This window comes from Anser anser, assembly GCF_964211835.1.
Source record: "Anser anser genome assembly, chromosome: 26".
Taxonomy (NCBI): Eukaryota; Metazoa; Chordata; class Aves; order Anseriformes; family Anatidae; genus Anser; species Anser anser.
This window is the reverse complement of record NC_139747.1, coordinates 5647144-5666692: the sequence shown is the minus strand read 5'-3', so window position 1 is coordinate 5666692 and position 19549 is coordinate 5647144. Positions and strand designations below refer to the sequence as shown.

Below are 19549 nucleotides of genomic sequence, written 5' to 3'. Positions count from 1 at the left end.
CCCTTTAAAATCCCTTGTGGTGAGTATCATTCTGGAATTGGCCAAGGCACAAAGACCCATTAGCCAACACACGAAACTACGAATACAAGGTCTTTGTGATAAGTAATTTTATATAGAATTTCATAGCTTTCCTTTTTGAATCAGCACAAGGAACACATATCCCTGAAGAGAACAGTGGCTTTCAGGATGCTAAGCACTTGTGAACAGCACTTCACAGTGCTGGGAGAAAATTGTTTTGATCATATTGCTTCTACTGAGAGCTGGATGCTCCCAAGCTGAGCTGTGAACCCAAGTACGCACACCTGAGTTGAGAGCTGATAAGGCTGACATTATTGGGCTCTCGTAGCAGTAAGGAAGGCTTGGTTGCAATATGTTAGTCCAGCCTTTTCCAGGGTTCAGGCCTTCTGAGACTCTTTGCAATAGGAAAATAAATAAATGAATAAAAACAAAAAGGTAAAAAACAGGTTAGCCAAAGAGAATTGCTCTGCTTTGCTGAGTACAAGTCTTCCTTCCACCCTCCCATTAGTTTCTCAGGAATAATGCTTTTGTTTTGGTTTGTTATTATTTTGGCTTTTCTGCTGTTTGTCTCTAAAGTCTTTAATGGGAAACCTGTCTGGACCATGCCGGATGTACCCAAGACAATGGTATCAGAGCATATTTCTGTCTGTCAGGGTTGGAAAATAAAAGCATGCTGGAGAGAGGCAAAGGGTATTGCACCTACTGCTTTGAGAGCATAAAGCAAGCCGCCCCCAGTTAGTCATGTATCCACAGGGGAGTAGGACTGGAGCATACACTCTCTCAGATCCCCAAATGGTGATGTGCAAAAAGAAGCACGTACTCCAGGGGGATGAAAATGGGAGGGCCATGACCTGCTCACATTCAATGGATGCCTACAGCAGCCTTGGAGAACCAGGCAGTAGGGTGTCAGTATGTCACTAAAAAGGTCTGTGGAAAAAAAAAAAAAAAAAAAAAAAAGGATTTTTGATTGTTGGAGGAATGCAGTGATTTCTGTTCAGCTGTCAAAAAAATTAAAAAAAAAAAAGAAAAAGAATGGGCCAGACACAGGAGCTGTTGTGGTTAGGCAAAGCATTTGTTTTGTTAAATTACAGAACACAGATGAAACCCTCTACCAGAATAATGCTACCTGTAATGAATGAAGCCTGTTTGTGTCCTCTCTGTGGATGGCCAATACTATTTTTTATTCAAAGATTTTGCTAACTGAACACCCCAGACCAAGGATTACTGGCTGGCTTTTGGTAAAGCTGCTAAGAGTGGAAGGTTGGGTTTATTTCAAAAGCAAGAGGGTAACACTGTGTAAATCAGGGGTTGCAGACAGAAGTTTAATCCTGCCCTCCACTAACTTTTGTATTACCCAGTTAAACTAAGACAGGGCTGTCCTTGAGCATAATTTAGGGTAGTATTTGGCCTGGGCTGTGAGACCACTAGCAACTACCCCACCAGAACAAGGGAACGACTGGAATGAGAGTGTTCTTAAGGTTGGAGACAATGTGCTGTTTATATGCTTAGCTGGGGGATAAGATGCCAGCATCTCAAGTATGACAAAGCTCAGCTGGCTGGAAGTATTTGATGAATTTGTCTCTTTGCTTGCTTGGTTTTTCAATATCTGCACCTCTTAAAAAGCTGCAGGGTTTTTTTTTTTTTTCCCACATGAAAGCTCCCTGTGCGGGAAGCCCCCCCCTCCCATATGATGAGCAAAGAGTCTGCGTTATTACTGCATTACCTCAGCAGAAGAGCAGAAGAGAGCAAAATTGTGGAGGGACATCCAGGTGACCTCTGCTGCTGGCAGAAGGGGCTAAATTGCAGCCTTAAAGGCTGAAGCCTGCAAAGGCCAGATGCATGGAGGGGCAGGGCCTTGCTTCTGAAGAAATGTCCTTAAGTCTCCAACATCATGCTGGCCCAGGGAGAAGCTGGGCTTGTCACCCTCTATGCTTTTGGACAAGGTCATCTCTTCTGCGTATAATCCAGTGAGAATTAAAAAGCCTACCTCTCTCCAGCCCATGGAACCAGTCATTGCTTGAAGATCTCGAGAGGAGACTGCCCCTGAAATAATTTTTAAGAGGCTTGTGGATGTATCCCGGGCATCCATTTTGCAGCTGGATCTTCCAGTTCTGAGTTTCCAGGAGCTGCTTTGATTACAAATAATGTTTAGATATCAAAATTCACCACTGTCTGACTTCATCATTTGACTCAATGTGAACAGAGGCCTTGTCTGGGGGACATCAGCCTCCTCTCCAGTCCCACCTTCTGCTAATACTCTTTTTTATTGGCCTTAGTACTGCAGTCACACTTATGGATCCGGCTTGCTCCATGTGCCATGTAACCACAGAAGGCAAAAAGAGATCCTGCCCTGCCAGTTGCTTATACCTCCTTGCAGCAAGACTATATTTACTTGAAATGCTGCAATGCTTTTGCTACCAGCCAAATGCTCTCAGCCTTGCAGTACCTTGGAAAGACTTGGATATCCCAGGGTGGGCCGGTCTGTCTGATGTGCAGGTGCATGAGGTGCCTTTGGTCACTGCTGCTGAGGTCTCTATGCAGTGCGCTATCATGGGCCAAAAGTATCTGGTGGCTAAATAAAGCTCTCAATGACAGGGCTTCAGAAACAATTGGGCATGCTTAGATACGACTTTACAGTGCATAAATGCTGTATTTTCATAGACCGTGAAAGACTGAATTCTTGTTCTGTTTCCTCACACTTTCCTTTAAATATTAGATTTTTTTTTTAACATGACACGTGACTTTAGTGGTGTGAACACAGCACGCATTGCTTTCATTTGCACCTCTGAATGCCTGGAGAGTATACGCTGCAGTGGTTTTCCCACTGCTTGGAAGAGAATCAGCAGGTGATTGCTGGTGGAGTTGGGAAACCTTGAGAAGTGATTTACTCCTGTTCCCATGTCAGGAGTTTTCTGAAGAACTGAAAGAAGGAGAAAGTACTAAATACTGTTTTATGAATGTGTATACATGCAGATGTACACAGGGCGGGTTGCACACCAAGCATTGTCAGGAAAGGGAACGTACAATAGAGGAAATAATTTATGAAGCAGCATTTACAGGCAGGAAGTCAGTCCTACTCTGCTGACTGAAGGGCTGCTGCCAAGTTTTTCAGTGCAGAAAGAGAGCATTTCGGAGAGAAGCCAGGATGGGAATTAAAATAAGTCTTTATTCATTTTCTAAAAGGCTCCCAGAAGAGCAAAAACCACTAATGACCTCTTGCGCTAGCAACTCTCGGACTCAAAACTGGAAATGGGATGAAAGCTGCAGGGCTGCAGTGACCAAGTAAAACAGGTCTTCCTGGGCAGCTCTGGTGCCTCAATTGGAAGAGCAGTCCCCTGTAACATCTGGTGAGAAACATGTGGTGCTCCTCTGCAAGAAGGAGAGACAATGGAGATACCCACACATGAGGTGGGAGAACAATTCTGTGGCAGGATGTGAGTCTAGTGATGACTGAAAGTTGTTTTTATTTGCTATGTGTATACAGTCCATTATTAATGTCTTCCCGTGTCACACCCAATTTCTTCAGGAGGAGAGCTGGGGGAATTGCGATTGTAAAGAGGAGAGCCTTTCAGCTGAAGAAGGATGTGTTGGGTCAGGGCAGTTCAGGGGAGAGCATGCTTTTTTGTGCGGTCTATGCAATACCTAAACTGGCCTTGGTCTAGGACGCCAGGGTCCTATCAAGTGCTAATAGGTAACAACTCTGCCTTACTGGAGATGCTGGCGCTGCAAAATCACTCCTGGATGGGGAGATCTCAAGTTGGTCAAGCACATTGCCAGGCAGTTAGTAACCTGGAAGCCGATTTGGTGTCTGGAAGCTGGGCCAAGCTAGCCCTGGTCTGTGGAAAAGTGGATTCTTGAAGCTGTACCCATGGAAGTGAATGGATGTGGGGGCTTGTTGCACCTGACAGCATTCTGGGGCAAAGCACAGTCAGATCAGAGAACTGGCAATCTTATGATGGAGCAGTTCTCAGTAGCAACCATGAATAAATGGCTTGGGATGCTCAGTGAGGGAATACGCCTACCCTTCTGTAAAGAAAGTCTCTCTGGTCCTGTGTTTCCAGTTGCAAGGATGTAGGAGACATTGAAGTCAGCTGGAAAAGAGATTTGGGCCTCTTAACTTCAACAGGTTTTGCTTTTAACCAAAGGAGGCTTTTTACATCTAGATATCTATATACTCTATACTCTATACTCTCCCTCTTCCCCCCCCCCCCCCCCCCCCTTTTTTTTCTCCTGTGGCTGTTTGAAAGACTGAAGGAATTTGTACTTCTAGTTGAACAATACTGTATGGATTTGGTCTTTAAATATAGAGAAAGAAAATCAAGAAAGCACTTACTGCAGGCTTAGAAAAATCTGATGACTCCCTTCAGTGAAGTTTTTTTTTTTTTTTTTTAATTTTAATTCAGAAGCAATGTGATGCAGTACTAAATCAGGGTTTTTTCAATCGTGACTTTGTTCTGGGATGCACAATTAAGGTTCTGCTAGTTATCAGTGTTCCTGAGTCTGCATGCAATTAAAGTGCATTTACTGTTGTATCAATAGAGGATTTATGAAACTGCAGAGTAAATTTAATGAGCACTTTCCTAGGCCCTTGACCTGTATGTATATTATTAGATGAGGTGTTGCTCTGTGGAAATTCCAGTGCACAGGATTTCAGGTTTGTTTCTCAAATAAATCTCTCTTAATTGCTTTATGCTGCAGATATAATAGGCAGTGAACGGTTTTGCTAATACAGGTCACCCTGAGAGTTTAATCCGCAGAAATTATTTAACTCTAATATTGCTACTTGGGCTGTTTTGTAACACCCTGAGGTGTGGTAGGCATTTTGCAAATAGCATGTTCCTATGGTTTTGAAAATAGTTTGATGTTTTTTAAGAAATTCCCAAGAGTCCAGTACATTGGGGATGGGGGAAAAATGACAGAATTGTTTGAAAAGTTTCAATTTGGGAACATTAAAATAATTTATGGATATGCAGACCATTCTCCTGTGACAGTGCTGAAATGAACTAGAAAATCCATGCTATAATCTGTGTGCATGTACACCTCTGGTATTGAAATACTATTTAACAGCATGTAAGTTGAAACAGAACACTTTGAATCAGTGCATTCCAAACAAGTATTTTATTTTATTGAAATACTTCTCTGCTGAAAATGTGATTCCAATTTAAACCAAGTTTCAGAAGGAAACTTGTCCCATAGACATCTTGTTGTGTGGATCCAGCTGGCATTTTCTTACCTTTGTCCAACTCATGGCAGGCTGCCTGTGACAGCCAGTGAGGAACATCTCTTCAGCTTGGGGGGATACATGAGAGTGTTAGCTCAAGTAAGATGCTCCTTAGAGTTTCTTTTTTTTTTTTTTTTAATGAGCTGCTTAAATGCTACAAATCTCAGACATGCTCAGAGACAAGGCTGTGATGCACAGAGCTGTAGCGTGCTGTTTTCCTTCCTTTTATGCCTTGCAAAGAAGTAAACCTAAATCAAGCCATAAATGGTTGTTGTTATGAAAAAGTTTAATTCCACAGAATTTTGCCAATTATATCAGTTGCTATTCACCTCCTGAAATGGATTTAGCATCCTTTTGTTAAGGACTGCCTTCAGGCACACATGGAAACCAAAATAACTGCTTAGGGTTCATCTCAAAGACTGTTTTTTAGATACAACTGTCAGGGGACAAGAGATGGCTGTTTCACAGTAGGAGCTCCTCAGTCAAAAAAGGAACATCTACAACCAAGCATGCACTATCAGGGGGAGCACTCAAGCCCCTGGCATTGTTTCAGCGCAGAACCTCAGATGCTCCAACCACTGCCTGTGGCTGTAGGTGTGATTACTGAGGTGCTCATCTGCAATTAGTGCTGAAGGTTCACAGGTCAGAGGCTCAGCATCCTTCAGTCTCTGCTGCTTCCTGCTGCAAGGCTGTTAAAAGCATGACCCCTGAGGTTTGATAAGCAGCAGGTGATGGCATGACTAGTGCAGAACCGAGCAGTTCTGCAGTGACATGAAATCTTACCACTATTTTCAGCCTTTGTTTCAGAATAGGTGCCTTGACAGTGAAATCCAGGGGTCAGAGGCTTTATTTCAGAAACAGTAACAGAATTTGGAACATTTTACTAAATGAAATGGGATGTCCCAGTGAGCTAGTCGATAAAAGAGGGTGAAAGTCTTTGAACCTCAACACCTCTGAGCAGGGAAGTGCCTGTCATCTAAAGGATTTTGAATTGAAGAGGGAAAGGTCTTCAATTCAAATCTGTCTACAGGGTTTTGTCATGTTGTGTTTTTTCATAAACTGTCCCACCAGACCTTCTTGTATTTAATGCAGGCTCCCAGATTTAATGCCTTACATTGCAGGACTGGACACACATGAATTCTACCCTTAATTCTGCCCTATCTGCCTTCAGAAGTCTTGATAATGCTTCTATTTAGCTGGTAACTTGTGATTGTTTCTTCTGAAGGAAAAGTTCAGCATGTTTTCATAAGCATAAACACTGCAATCAGGGATTAGAGAATTGTTTTCGCTGACCAAAGATCTTCCCTTGAAGCAGAGGGAGTAATAATTGCTTCTCCTTCCCACCATGTGTTTGCTCTGTTTGGAGTGTGAACTGTTCAGGACAAGGGTTGTCTTTTGCTCTGGGTTTGTACAGCATGTGGTAAAGTGAGGCTTCGCTGGTGTTTATACTGTGCTGTAAATCAAATAATCTAGGATGCTGGAAAAATCTTTGGTAAATGTGCTCTCATCTTTCAGGTGTGAAAGGAAAGGATGAAAACAGATCATTGCCAGAGGACTTCTTGTTTCACAGCACAGTACACTTGGAAAAAAATGAGCTGAAAACACTTACACTGGGTGACCTAGAACAGGTGTTTCTTGCTCTAGTCCCTTTCTGAGCTTGGCTTTCACTCAAACAACTTCACGTAGACATCAAAGAGGCTAGCATTACAGAATAGTGCATTGAGTAAGTTTTCATTTCCTTTTAGAAAGTAGACCAGATTTTTATACTAAAAACAAAACAAAATAAAAAAGCTCCTATATATGTGTTAAAGTAAATGATAGACATCATTTTCCATTGCAGTGGTGGGAGAGTTCCCAAGAGTGTCTGGAAGAAATGGAGAATATTTCCTTCACAATAAAAGCTGCCTGAGTCTCTCTAGTGTGAAAAGGCAGAGTCATCCTTTGTCTTTTCCTCCTCTATTGAATAAAGGATTTTAAACCTGTTTCTCCTTTCTCTCTGGGGAGAAAAATCTCAGATTTTGGATGCTCATTCAAAACTATAAACAAGATTTTGTTCTTTTCCTGCTAACAGCTCTGAGTGCTTTCAGCATGTTACTGCTCTTCCCATTGAGAAAATGTAAAAAGATCGTACTTTCTAATGTACAGGACACTGAGCTGGGATACAGGAGACGTGCACATCTTCCCTGTCTCTGGAATGACAGCAGTCATGTTGCTTTGCTTTGTAAAGAACCTAATGTTTAGCAGCAATAAGTGTCATTTGAGTTATTATGTGAGTCACTCTGAAGGGAAGCTTGGCTATGTGGCTGTCTGATGGTGTGCCACTGTGCCCAGGTAGCAGAGCAGATGTTCCTGCACTCCTACACAGAAGCAGTAATGTCGTCAGCTTTCCAGCCTGCCTGGGAGGTGACATTACCAGGTTGTGTGGCGGCCTTAGGTCCTCTGCTGCAGTTAATGGTTGGGAAGGCTCTGACATGGTCTGCTGCACCGTATGGGACCGACAGACTTGCTCTAGTCCTGGGAGCAACTAGCAGACTAGGGAGCATCAACTCTGTTTGCTGGAGTAGTGAGTACAGAGCCAGAATGAACAGGCTTCCTACTTTCCAGTGAAGTCGGTAGGACTAAATAATTTTACTGAACCCAGCCTTGAAGGCCTACTGAATCCAAGAACTTGTTGCAGTTATTTAGCAGAAGTCCATTCCACTTAGACACACCATGAAGTCAGCACATTTAAACACGTGCTTAAATCCATTTACTGCTGTGGTAACAAACTTGCATGCTAATCACCTCCCTCTCAGAATAAATCAATGGTGTGTTAATTTGTCAGCCATAGTACATGAGCACATTTAGTAGATGTACCTAGTACTTCATTCATTGCTCCTGAATGTCAGTATTTAAAGCTTTCAAGGGTCCATGCTCTTTGGTGTTGTTAATCCAGGTTACCTTTCTGAAATATCTATCATATAATGCAAATGCCGGTGCAGTAAAGTGAGAAACTAAGAAATAAAATCTTAAACAAAAATAATTAAGATTTTAACATACACACACACACACACACAAAAAATAAAAAAAATCTCTGGTGCATAGTAGTGCTTTTTTTTTATTTTTTATTTTTTGAAAAGCCAATGAACTGATTTATGTCAGTTTCCATTAGAAGCACCATGAATGTCTAAGATGGAAGAGAGGCTTAGAATCACAGATTTTATCTTAGCTTTGCTTCTCTGCATGACTGCATTCCTGCTTCCTGCAGCAAAATTTTAGGAACTTGGTCTTAGGCAGCAGTCTCTGTAGGCAACAGCAAGAGATGTGTCCTCTGAAGATGAGTCATTTCCTCTGTGGCATGAGCAACCCTGGAGTGGTCATCCCTGTTTGCTGAGTCTTAAAGGAGTGTGCATGCACCTAGTTTATACTGATCTCTTTCTCATAGATAGGATCTTCCCAGGAATTGCTTCTGTGTTCTAGGAGTGTCTTGCTTTGGAGGACAGCACACATCTGAATGTTTGTGGCTAGACTTAATGAAATAGCCTATGCCATTTATTGGATCAGACTTTGTCAGCCCTCTCCTCTTCCCAACGGGAGTACCTACAGTCCGAGACATGGGCCAGGTTTCTCTCTCATAACAAAAGATTTCCCCCATTCTCACATCCTACCACATTTCAACAATAACTTCTGAGTGAAAGAATATATATATATATGTGCATGCGCACATCCATGAATGAGAAAATGCCTCTAATGTCTCTTGTTTCCGATTTCTTGATATCTTTATATTTTACAGTATCATCCAGAGATTGTTTTCCATTGTTCTTCAACTGCCAGCAATACTTGCAGTATTTTCTTGGCCTTGTTGGACTCTTTGGCAGGGTAAAGGAGGCTTCAAGGCACAGCTGCCTTGCTTTCTCAACCAGTTTATTTGTTTCAAAGTCTACATGGCAGAGTTTTCACATGTGAAACGTGTAGCGCATCAAAATGTCATTTAAAGAGGCTGCTCTTTTTCTTGTATACTGTTTCTTGATACAATAGCAAGGCACTTCAGAATAATGGCTCCAAGTATTATCTTAGTCTTCAACAGCTGTCGAGAAGCACGTTGCTAATGTTTTACATTTAGCTTACATTTGGCAGAAGCTGTAACAGGTACCTTAGCTGTATGGCTTTTCTCAGTTTTTTGGGTGTAATGGAATTTTAGGCTATTGATCCCACAGTAGGCACAAGCACCAGTTTTATCTCAGTGTGAGTAGTCAAGGTAAATCTCAGTGGAAAAGTAGTACTAATTTCAGATAACTCCGTATGTTTAGGGGCTAGCCACACTTCATCTCTGTAGATATTTCACAGGAACTTCTCTAATTTAGTGTTAAAATTCTCCTTTGTCTTTAAAATGAAAGTTGTTTCCTTGACCTGAATTCACAACCTTTACTTGATAAGTGTGTCAAACACAACTCATTGAATTATTCCATAGTTCACTGTTTCCAAGAGCATTTGTATTGTTCTTCTGAATTTTCATTAAAAAAATAATAATGGAATGAAAACAGACATTTCAAAAGTCTTCACCAGCCCTTTTTAACAACCAGTTTTAAGACAGAGAGAACAGCTTAAAAATGTCAATGGAACTTTTGCAGACTGTTCTAGCAGGCACACTTTCCTTCTTGTTTATTATTCGGCTTGGATAAATGGCACATTCCATCTAAGCAAAGTTCTAGCTGTATGAAACTGTAGATACTACATAGAATGATAGCTAAATTATAGCAGAAACTGACAACATAAAAATAAAACAAAAACAGAGTTCAGGTCACTTTGATGCTTTTAGTGAGCTTTATTATGTATATATGTGTTGTCCTAGTCTGACTTGCTGGGGTTTCCTCAAAGTTCACAGCAGTGACAGTGCAGTTAGAGCAAAAGAAGATAAGATTTGTAGCTCGTGATTCAGGTTCTCAGTTAGTTGCTTTAGTAGCTGCGGCTGAGCCCAGAAAATCAATTCATATCTGTCTGGAATATTTTGATCTTTGTTCAAAAACAAGAAAAGTAATTAAAACCAACCCCATTTTTTGGAGGGAGGGTCTGTTTTTGATATTGGAAAATGGCTCATTCCTGCAGACTTGCCAGGCAATACTGGCGTTAGTGAGAGGCATTACCTGAGTGAGAAATGTAAGATTTGGCAAATCGAACCCTTCCAAGTTCTCTGGACAGTTTCACTGCTGAGAGACACAGAATACCAGCTGGCCACATCAGCTGCCTTGCAGAGATCCAGATGTAATGTAAATGGTTCTTTGCAGAATGTCTCAAAAAAAAAAAAAAAAAAAGGAAGAAAAAATTAAAAACAAATTCTGTTAAAAGCCAGTTAAAAGGCTACCTTCACTTGCCTTGCAGTTTTGCAAATTGCTTTTAGAGTATTTAAAATGACAAAATTTGTGTCAATATAGGGGCACAGGGGGCAGGCAACAATTAGACATCAAAAGCCTTCCTTCTTTCCTGTATGATTTCATGGCAACAGAGAGTCAAGATCACATTTTTTAAAGTGCTTAGTATCAGCAGGTTCCACTTCGCAGATGATGGATGTTGCTTTATGCTGTCTGTCTAAAGGAACAACACCAAGTATACAGCTCTGTTTTCTCAAATGAGCTTTTATTTTGTATCAGGGTCCAGTTTCCATTTTCAGAGATGCCTTGGGTGAATTCTTCTCTTGTGTGGACTACATCTTTTTTATTTCCAAGTGTCAAAGATCAGGTTGTGTTGATCCAAATTCTCCAGAAATTTCTTCTGCACCAGAAGAAGGTTTGGAAAATGCTCTTACCCTTGATTGTTTTTCCATTATTCTTACCAGTTTGGTATGATAGGAGATCATCTGGCCATTGAATTACAGTGACTTAAGCAGGCACCCAATTTTCCTATCCTACAGGTCAGTCTGCTCTTGAATGTGTACTCAGTACCGCTTGGTGATCTTGACATTTGGGTGGAGTTTTTTTAATGTCTGGCTCTTACATCAAGAACATCTCAAACAGGATTAAGTCAGGACTGCCTGTTTGCTTATCTCAGAATAGGATGATATCGGGGAGATGTGGTAAAGGGAAGCTGGCATGCCTCAGAAAACCAAGAACATCTGTTTTGGGTTAAATCTAAGCAACAGGAAATAATGAACTTTTGGTTTTGATTGCTTTATTGTGGTGGCTTGTGCAGCATTTTGGATTGTTAATTGATATCAGAGAATTGTAAATGCCTTTTTTAAATGGGGGAAGTATCCCTTAGAATAGAAAGGATCTTCCAGAGGTAATGGTTTCTGTTGTGGAAAAACCCTGAATATTGTGACAGTGTACATGTCCAAATCTGCTCCAAATCGGAACACCACTGCTGACCATCCACCAGCCAGATGTAGCCCCATTCACTACAGCCCTTTGGGTTCTGCTCTTCACTATCCAGTGTAGTATGGACCTGTTCAGCTCACACTTGGACAATTTCTCCAGAAGGATGCCATGAGGAATGGTACTGAAGGCCTTACTAAAATCCAGAAAGATACATCCAGCACCTTGCTGTCATCCACCAAGCAGGTGACCTTACCATAGGAGGAGATCAATTACTAAGGCAGGACTTTCCCTTGGGGAACCAATGTTGACTGTGTCTGATAACAGCTTTGTTCTTTAACTGCCTTTCAATATCCCCAGGAAAATCTTCTCCATAGCTTTTCCTGGGAGTGAGGTTAGACTAACAGGTCTGTAGTTCCCTGGGTCTTCTCTCATGCTCTTTTTGTAGGTGGGTATAACGTTGGCCAGCTTCCAGTCAGCAGGGACCTCCCCAGACTCCCACGACCTTCAGTAAATTGCTGAGAGAGGTCCAGCTATAACGTCTGCTGGCTCCTTCAGCACTCTGGGGTGAATCCCATCAGACGACCTGAACTTATGAATGTTCAGCTGATACAGCTGGTTCCTTACAAGTTTAGTGGCTACAGATGGAAAGTCACTGCTCCCCGAGTCATGATCTTCCAACTCAGAGGACTGGGCAGCCCAAGCTCTGTCATTAATATTAAAAACTGAGGCAAAAAACACCTCTGCCTGTTCCTCGTCCTTACTTGTTAGGTGACCATCTTCATTATCAGTCCAGTGTTTTCCTTTGACCTCCTCTTGCTGTTGACATACTTAAAAAAGCCTTTTTTGTTGTCTGACACCACACTGGCCAATGTCAACTCAAGTTGAGCTTTGTTTCTGTTTGTTTTCTCACTACAAATGTGAACTGCAGCTTTCCAAATGGTTTTCTATTTAGAGTAAATTTGAATTCTGACATTACTTTCAAGTTTGTGCAAGAAGGGAAAATAGTCACAAAGAAAAGAGAAAGCTTGAAATTGCAAGAAAACTTTGTGTTGTGAGCTCCGATGCTTTAAATTTTTTTTTTCATTTTCACAATGCTCTGAGGTATATGGAGACAGATTTTGATCTAAAGTGAATTAAGTGTTTTACATAATTGTGACGTTGGCACCAAGGCACAAGCTACAACTCCAGAAAGTGAACTAGATGTCTCTTCCCCAATAAGTGAGGGTGGGGAAGGTGCTACATTTAGATGTATGAGGAGGGAAAACTGTGTCTGTTTTTTTTCTGAAAAATGAACAAATTATGGCAATGGCCCTTGGGACGTGTACATGCCTGCAACAGGATGCATAGGCCAGGTACTGCGGAGAGAGAAGTTTTGTGCTAGTGGTGCTCACACATTCTCTGATTCTCTTCCAGTCAGATGGGACCATCCTGGCTATTGCTTTGTTGATCCTCTTCCTCCTGCTGGCGCTGGTTCTCCTCTGGTGGTTCTGGCCTCTTTGCTGCACAGTGGTAAGTCCTCTTCACCCTGCTCTGCCTTCAGCATTGCTGATAGCACCATACTCACTACAAGAAGGACATCGAGGCCCTGGAGCATGTCCAGAGAAGGGCTACGAAGCTATTGAAGGGCCTGGAACACAAGTCCTGTGAGGAGCATCTGAGGGAACTAGGGGTGTTTAGTCTGGGGAAGAGGAGGCTCAGGGCAGACCTTATTGCTCTCTGCAACTACCTGAAAGGAAGGTGTGGGGAGCTGGGGGTCAGCCTCTTCTCGCAGATAACTAACAATAGGACAAGGGGGAATGGCCTCAAGTTGTACCAGGAGAGGTTTAGTTTGGAAATGAAGAGACATTTCTTCTCAGAGAGAGCAGTCAGGCACTGGAATGTGTTGCCCAGGGGGGTGGTGGAGTCACTGTCCCTGGGGGTGTTCAAGGAAAGGTCGGACTTGCTGCTCCTGGAATCATTAAGGTTAGAAAAGACCTTCAGGGTAATCTGGTCCAACCATCACCCTACTACTAATGTCACTCACTAAACCATATCCCTAAGCACCAGGTCCAACCTTTCCTTGAATACCCCCAGGGATGGTGATGCCACCACTTCCCTGGGCAACCCGTTCCAATGCCTCAGGGACATGGTTTAGTGCATGACGTTGGTGATAAGGGGATGGTTGGACCAGATGATCATGCAGGTCTTTTCCAACCTTAATGATTCTATGTCATTTTTTTTTGTATGAATAGCTGCAAGAGAGCTATGTCTAGGATGGGGAAGCCAGTTTGCTGACAGTCTACAATGAGTCCTAGACTCTGGAGGTGGAAGAGCCTTTCCTCTCCTTGTGATCTCTGCCACACTTTATCAAGTGTTTCTGTTGCTGTTACTTTCATGCAGTGTTTTCCCTCGTTTGTCTTTAGTTTTGCTTAAAGTAAACTGCAGGGCAGAAATCGTGGGCAAGAGGAGAAAACAGAAGAGAAGGAAGAGGTCGAGGGAAGCAAGGGGAAATCAGAGACTTGAGATAACCTTTTTTCTCACACATGATCCTGCTGCTTGACTGCAAGGACCTGTCATACCTCCATACATCTCTGTTGGTCATGCCTTTGGGCTGCCTTTTCCAATGTAGATCAAGGCAAAGAATGACTATTGTGGGACATATAATCCAGCGAATCTCTGTGCTTGCTTTGGGTCTTGTTTATGAAGCAAATATAGAACAAGAATTAGGGATGTACAAATGTCAGCAGAATTGGAGACTGGTTTTGGTGTCAGGTTGCATATAATGTTTCAGATGCGTCTTTTAAAACTATCCAGACTGGCTCAAGTTTCTGGATCACTACCATTATTCCTGATTTTGAATCATTTATCCAGTTTTGTAAATTTACGCCATGTTATACTGAATCCACAATCTGGTGTTGTGAACTGTGGAGCAACAGACGCTGCAGGGTCTCTTCACATTTGAGGAGGAATCTTTGTGTGAGATATATTTCTCTGTCCAGAACAAGGATGAAAATCTTGTAGGAAAAATCTTAGTCTTTTTCTCTTTCTGGATAGATGAGCAAGGGGTAAATGCTTCTTTTCACAGTAGTTAGCACCTCTGTCCTGATTTGCAAACCAGAAGAGAAAAAAAAAACATTTATTTAAACTTTTCAGAACACTAAAATATCAGTTCTAAAAATGGACAAAGGATTAGCAGTGTGGTAGGTTGCTGAGAGTTATTTGTCTAAACTAGATGGCTTGTTCCCAGAGAAGTCAGGACAACTTCTTCATTGGCACATCTGTGTGGAAGTCAATGGAGATGCACCCTGTGCAGATGTTTGCACTGGGATTTGGTGGAGAAGTAAGGTGATAGAGATGAGAGGCTGTAAGTGATGCTACCATTTAAAGGTTCTTTCACAGAAGAGCAATGAAGCTGATTGGAAGAAGGCATGAGTAAAAGCAGAGTGGTGTGGAGTAGAGGGAGTACAGAACTAAGGGTAGTAGAGAGGGTAGTTCAGGACTGCTATAAGGGAACAATATGAAGATAACAGTCATTTAACAGTGTTGCTTTAAGTGTAAGAAATACAGTCCAGATAGGGAAGGCAAGTGCAACAGAGGTGAGGGAGTCTCTTATTCACATGAAACTTCATAAGCTTTTCCAGATATTTTCCAGATTTAAATTCTGTACTTAAAAAAGTTGTTGTAGATAAAAGTGTTTCCTCACCCTTTTTCCTCCTTTACCTCCCACATTCCCTCTTAGCAAGGTCTCCAAGTGGGGACTGTCTCAGTGATATTTTCCAAATGTAAGTCAAACACATCCCTTTGCTTGCTGGAAACAGTTTAATTCAAGAGCCTGTAAGTGATCTTTTCGTCTCTCCAGGATGGCAATCCAGTATGCTTGGCAGTAGACCAGCAGCTAAGATACCTCACTGTGAATTGCTTACCCATAGAATCTGTAAAATTAAAGACAAATCCACAGAGGATTGCCCAGCCTACTTGGTTTAGGGTGGGGAGAAAGAGAGCAGAGCAACACTGCTTATTTACTAGTTTGGTAATGGCACATCAAGGAATGCAGCATTGTCAGAAGCACGGAGTGAATTAAGGCCAGAAGAACTGCTTGCACAACAGACAAGAGAGGCAGGCAAGCAATACCCTCTAATAATCAAACCACAGACCCAGAGACACTGCTGTGGATTCAAGCCCAGGGACGTCTCAAAGATAACTGGGGGGGGGGGGGGGGGGGGGGGGAGGGGACAAAAGACAAAAACCTTTTTCCTTAAAAAAGAATAAATTTGAGTGACAAGCACATTTCTAAATCTTGAAATTCCTCTTGGCATGCTTTTTAATTAAATAGGAATCATTATTGTCCAGCAGTTCTTCAGGAAAATCACCACGCCAGCTTCATCCCTGGAGTAAATGCACTGAAATCAACATACTTACTCCGGAGATTTATCTGGAACCCAGTATATCCTTGGCATGCACCCATAAAGAAATGCTGTTTCCAAATGTATCCAAGTTTATTGGTCTCAGAAGTATTCTGGGATGAAGTCTGGAATTTACCACTCAGTTTACAGTATATGCAATTGTTGCTTAGTGGATCAGAACAGTAATTAGACCTTTGCTGTGCCTGATACCCAGCATAGGCAAAATTTCTCTTGACATCCATGGAGAGATGTGAAAGCATGAAGGCCAGGTGCTAACCTTTGAAGAGGTTTCAAGGAAATTTATTCAACTACAGGAAACAAAGAAAGATATTCTTCTAAGCTTACATTTCCAGCACTGTACACAGCAGAAGATGGCAAATGCAAAGATATTGATGGCACTTTTCCTGAGAAGAGTGCATCTGCAAAACAGCAGATGCCAGATCCTGGTCTTGTTGATGTTTTGGGGCATTTGATTTTCAGTAGCTGTTGTTTTCCCATTCCTCCCTTTTTTTAACACTCTGGAGAATTCAGAGTGCTCAGAGCAGAAATGTATGTGCAATAGGCTACTTCAGTGCCCATGGGTGAAATTCAGTTCCAGACAGGAGACCGACACAAGGCTTAGTTTTAATATAGATGTAAACCAAATAGCTATTAACATTTGTAAGACAAATAGATAGCAAGCCTCCAAAATAGTCTTAAGGAGGCTTTTGCAGCCACATTATTAGATCAGTTTGGAAATTGAATTGGTTAAATGTTTTGGATGTGTAGTGAAGACATAATTAATACAATAGCTGGAAGGCCTGTCCATGCTGGGACAGCTTCCCTCTGCCAATATGCAGCACCATGCAGCTCAGGCACCTCCCATGGATGCTGGAATCAGCAGGATAGGTGAGTGGTATTGGCTGTGCTTTGCACCTGAGCAGGATCTGCAGGACAAATGACTCCCTAGCACAGCTGAATTGGGGCTGCAGTCAGCCTGCCCTAAGCCTGGGGCAGTCCAGGGAACTAAACACAGAGGTTAGGAGTGGACATATCTCCCTGGTGCAGCTGAGGCTCTGATTCAAAGCATTTCCCCACATGCTCGTACATCACATCTCCTTACAGTTTTATGAGGTAAACATGAGCCTTTGTCTCCCTTATGCATCCTTACAGTGTGGCCTCGGGGGAAACATGAGAAGCTGATCTGTAGCAACAGCCCACTCAGAATATATCCACCATCTTACTCATTTTTGTACTGCAGCTTCTCTAAATGTAGGGGTGTGGCTGGCATATAAACGAGGTGTTGGTATTTAAGCATCTAACGCCAGCCTTAGCTTTAAAGCTGCTTTCTGGAAGGAAGCATGGAAGAACTCAGCAATTTGTTTGGCTCTCAGTCTGTAGTGCAGCTGACCAAAAGTTTTGGAAACAGAAATCTGGATGGAGAAAATACAGAAAATATATATTAAAAACACATGAAAATTATGGCTAAACTGGAGGAAGGGGAGGGCGGGGGAATGTATAGATGCTACAGTAACCCTGGAGAGTCATAAAATTCCATGGTGAACACTGGCTTGATGGAGGTTGTAAGGGTCCATGTATTCTGATTCCCACACGCTCCCATGTGCGTACGAAGCACTGTTTTTCTGTAGTTAAGATGATTTTGGGAGAAGGGAATGCAGGATCATGAATTGAAACATTAGTGAGACAAACCAAGAGAGAGAGAAAGACACAAATATGGAGGGAAGAATTGCTTGTAGACCCCACAGTCCCTGCCTTCAGTTCAGACCTGAGCTATTGAGTCAAGCACTCAAGCCAAGCACTTGCCTAGCATAACATGGTAGAGTTTCACCAGAGTTATTGGAGCTTAACCTGGTGTGCAGCATCCAAGCTCTGAGTCCATGCTTGTTGCCAAAAATGAGTGTCTTCATTTACGTCACGGTCAATATAAAACAATTGGCAGTAGCACTGTTACCGTAGCAGAAATAACAGAATCTGACTTCGCAGTTGCTGTGCACAAAAGCACAGCAGGAGGATAAAGACGCTGTTCTCAATAAATGTCCAGAGACCCACAAAAGTTCACTGCCCACTCGGCTTCCTGTCAGTCAGATCAGGATGGGTTAGACATGGATATAATGCTCTGTAACTGGCTGTCTTTAAACATGCTAGCATGTATCCTGAAAATAGCATAGCAGGGTAATTTTGCCTGGGCTAATACCATCAGCTCCACAGCTGGGTCAGGCAACCCATGTAGAGGGGGCCAACAGAACAGTATGTTTGCCAGGCACTGAATTAGGCTCCTTTGTTGTGCTGCTATGATGTGTCATTACCAAAGATGTTAAAGCCAAATTCTCTGAAGTGTCCATCAATTCTGGGGTGTCCAAACTGAAAGATCTTCCAGGAGTTGACTTTTTGGAAATTTTTAAGCATTGCCTTCTGAAAGCTATTTGCCTTTAGATGATATGCATAGACTTCAGATTCCCAAACCATTTCCTCGCTAATGTATTTCTTTAAGGCCAGAACCGAAAGCCAATTATATTAATCTTGACTGGCTTCAGCACCTTTTATTCCAGACCACAACAGATACTCAACGTAAAGGATACACTGTTGTTCTTTGCCCCAGTCCTGAATGGAAAGCAACTAACACAGTAAAAACTTGTTTCTTCCTTTGTTTTTTCCCTGGACTCCTTGCACTTCTTCCAAAGAAAATTGGCTAAACCCAGCTAAGGAAAAAATAGGTCTTTAGGACCACATCCTACTCAACCAGAAAATTCCCTAGCAATCAATGAGTGAGAACAAGGGCTTCTGAATATAGCTGAAAGTAGCTATGATGTTTTTCTTTATTTCAGAAAATGAAATTTATTTAGCTAGTCTTCCAAAGAAAGTGGGTCAGACACTTGGAGCAAAACCTACTGATTCTGGCCTTGTTTTTCTGTGCAAGTGAAATGGCCTAGGAAAAGGAATGATCTTTGCAGATGCTACATTTTCTCATGCATTCCCTGGGGAATTGCATGTCAACCCCATTCAGCTGCAAACTGTATCAGAGTTATTTAAATAAAGGTTGTGTTGGTTTTTTTTCCCCTCCATGATGTCATGTCTCCCATAAGTGCATGGATGATTTTGACATGTGCTAATATCTGTTTTGAATGTAGTTTGTGCATGTCACTTGAAGTCTTAGGTGTGAAACAGTCTTGTCTCTCCTAATTTTAATGAGGTAAAATTGAGATTAATGGATCTGCTTCCAGGCTGATGAGAGAGTAACTTAAAAGTATGTTAGCTTTCCAACTGGACTTCATCTACCCAATGGAAGAAGAATGTATTGTATTGCAGATGAAGAAATACAGACAGGCTTCCTGCTTGTATTAGAAATCTTGAACTGTAGACAACATCTCCAAGGATGGTTACTTAGAACACATGGCAGATATGAAACAAATGAAAAGGAAATGTTTCTTTGTCCAATTTATAACTAAGCTATGAAACTGTCATAGGACCTAGAGGAGTTCAAAACTATACGTATGTGGAAAAAAAAAAAAAAAAAAAAAGGATGGGTCAGATAGGTCATAGTTAATGCTATTTAAAACAAAACAAAACAAAACAAAGCAACCCCCCCGCCGCTTTTTATGATAGCTAAAATGCGTATTCCAAGAAGAACGAATACCTAT

General features: G+C 41.9%; 1 protein-coding gene across 2 annotated transcripts in view; it reads left to right on the top strand.

Moving 5' to 3' along the window:
* ANTXR1 (ANTXR cell adhesion molecule 1) overlaps positions 1–19549 on the top strand; it is a 117527-nt gene that overhangs the window by 52199 nt on the left and 45779 nt on the right. For both annotated transcript variants that reach the window (XM_083812094.1, XM_083812095.1), the window contains exon 13: positions 12943–13038. In XM_083812094.1, coding sequence (XP_083668220.1) covers positions 12943–13038 — 96 coding nt within the window. The remainder of the gene's footprint in view (positions 1–12942; positions 13039–19549) is intronic.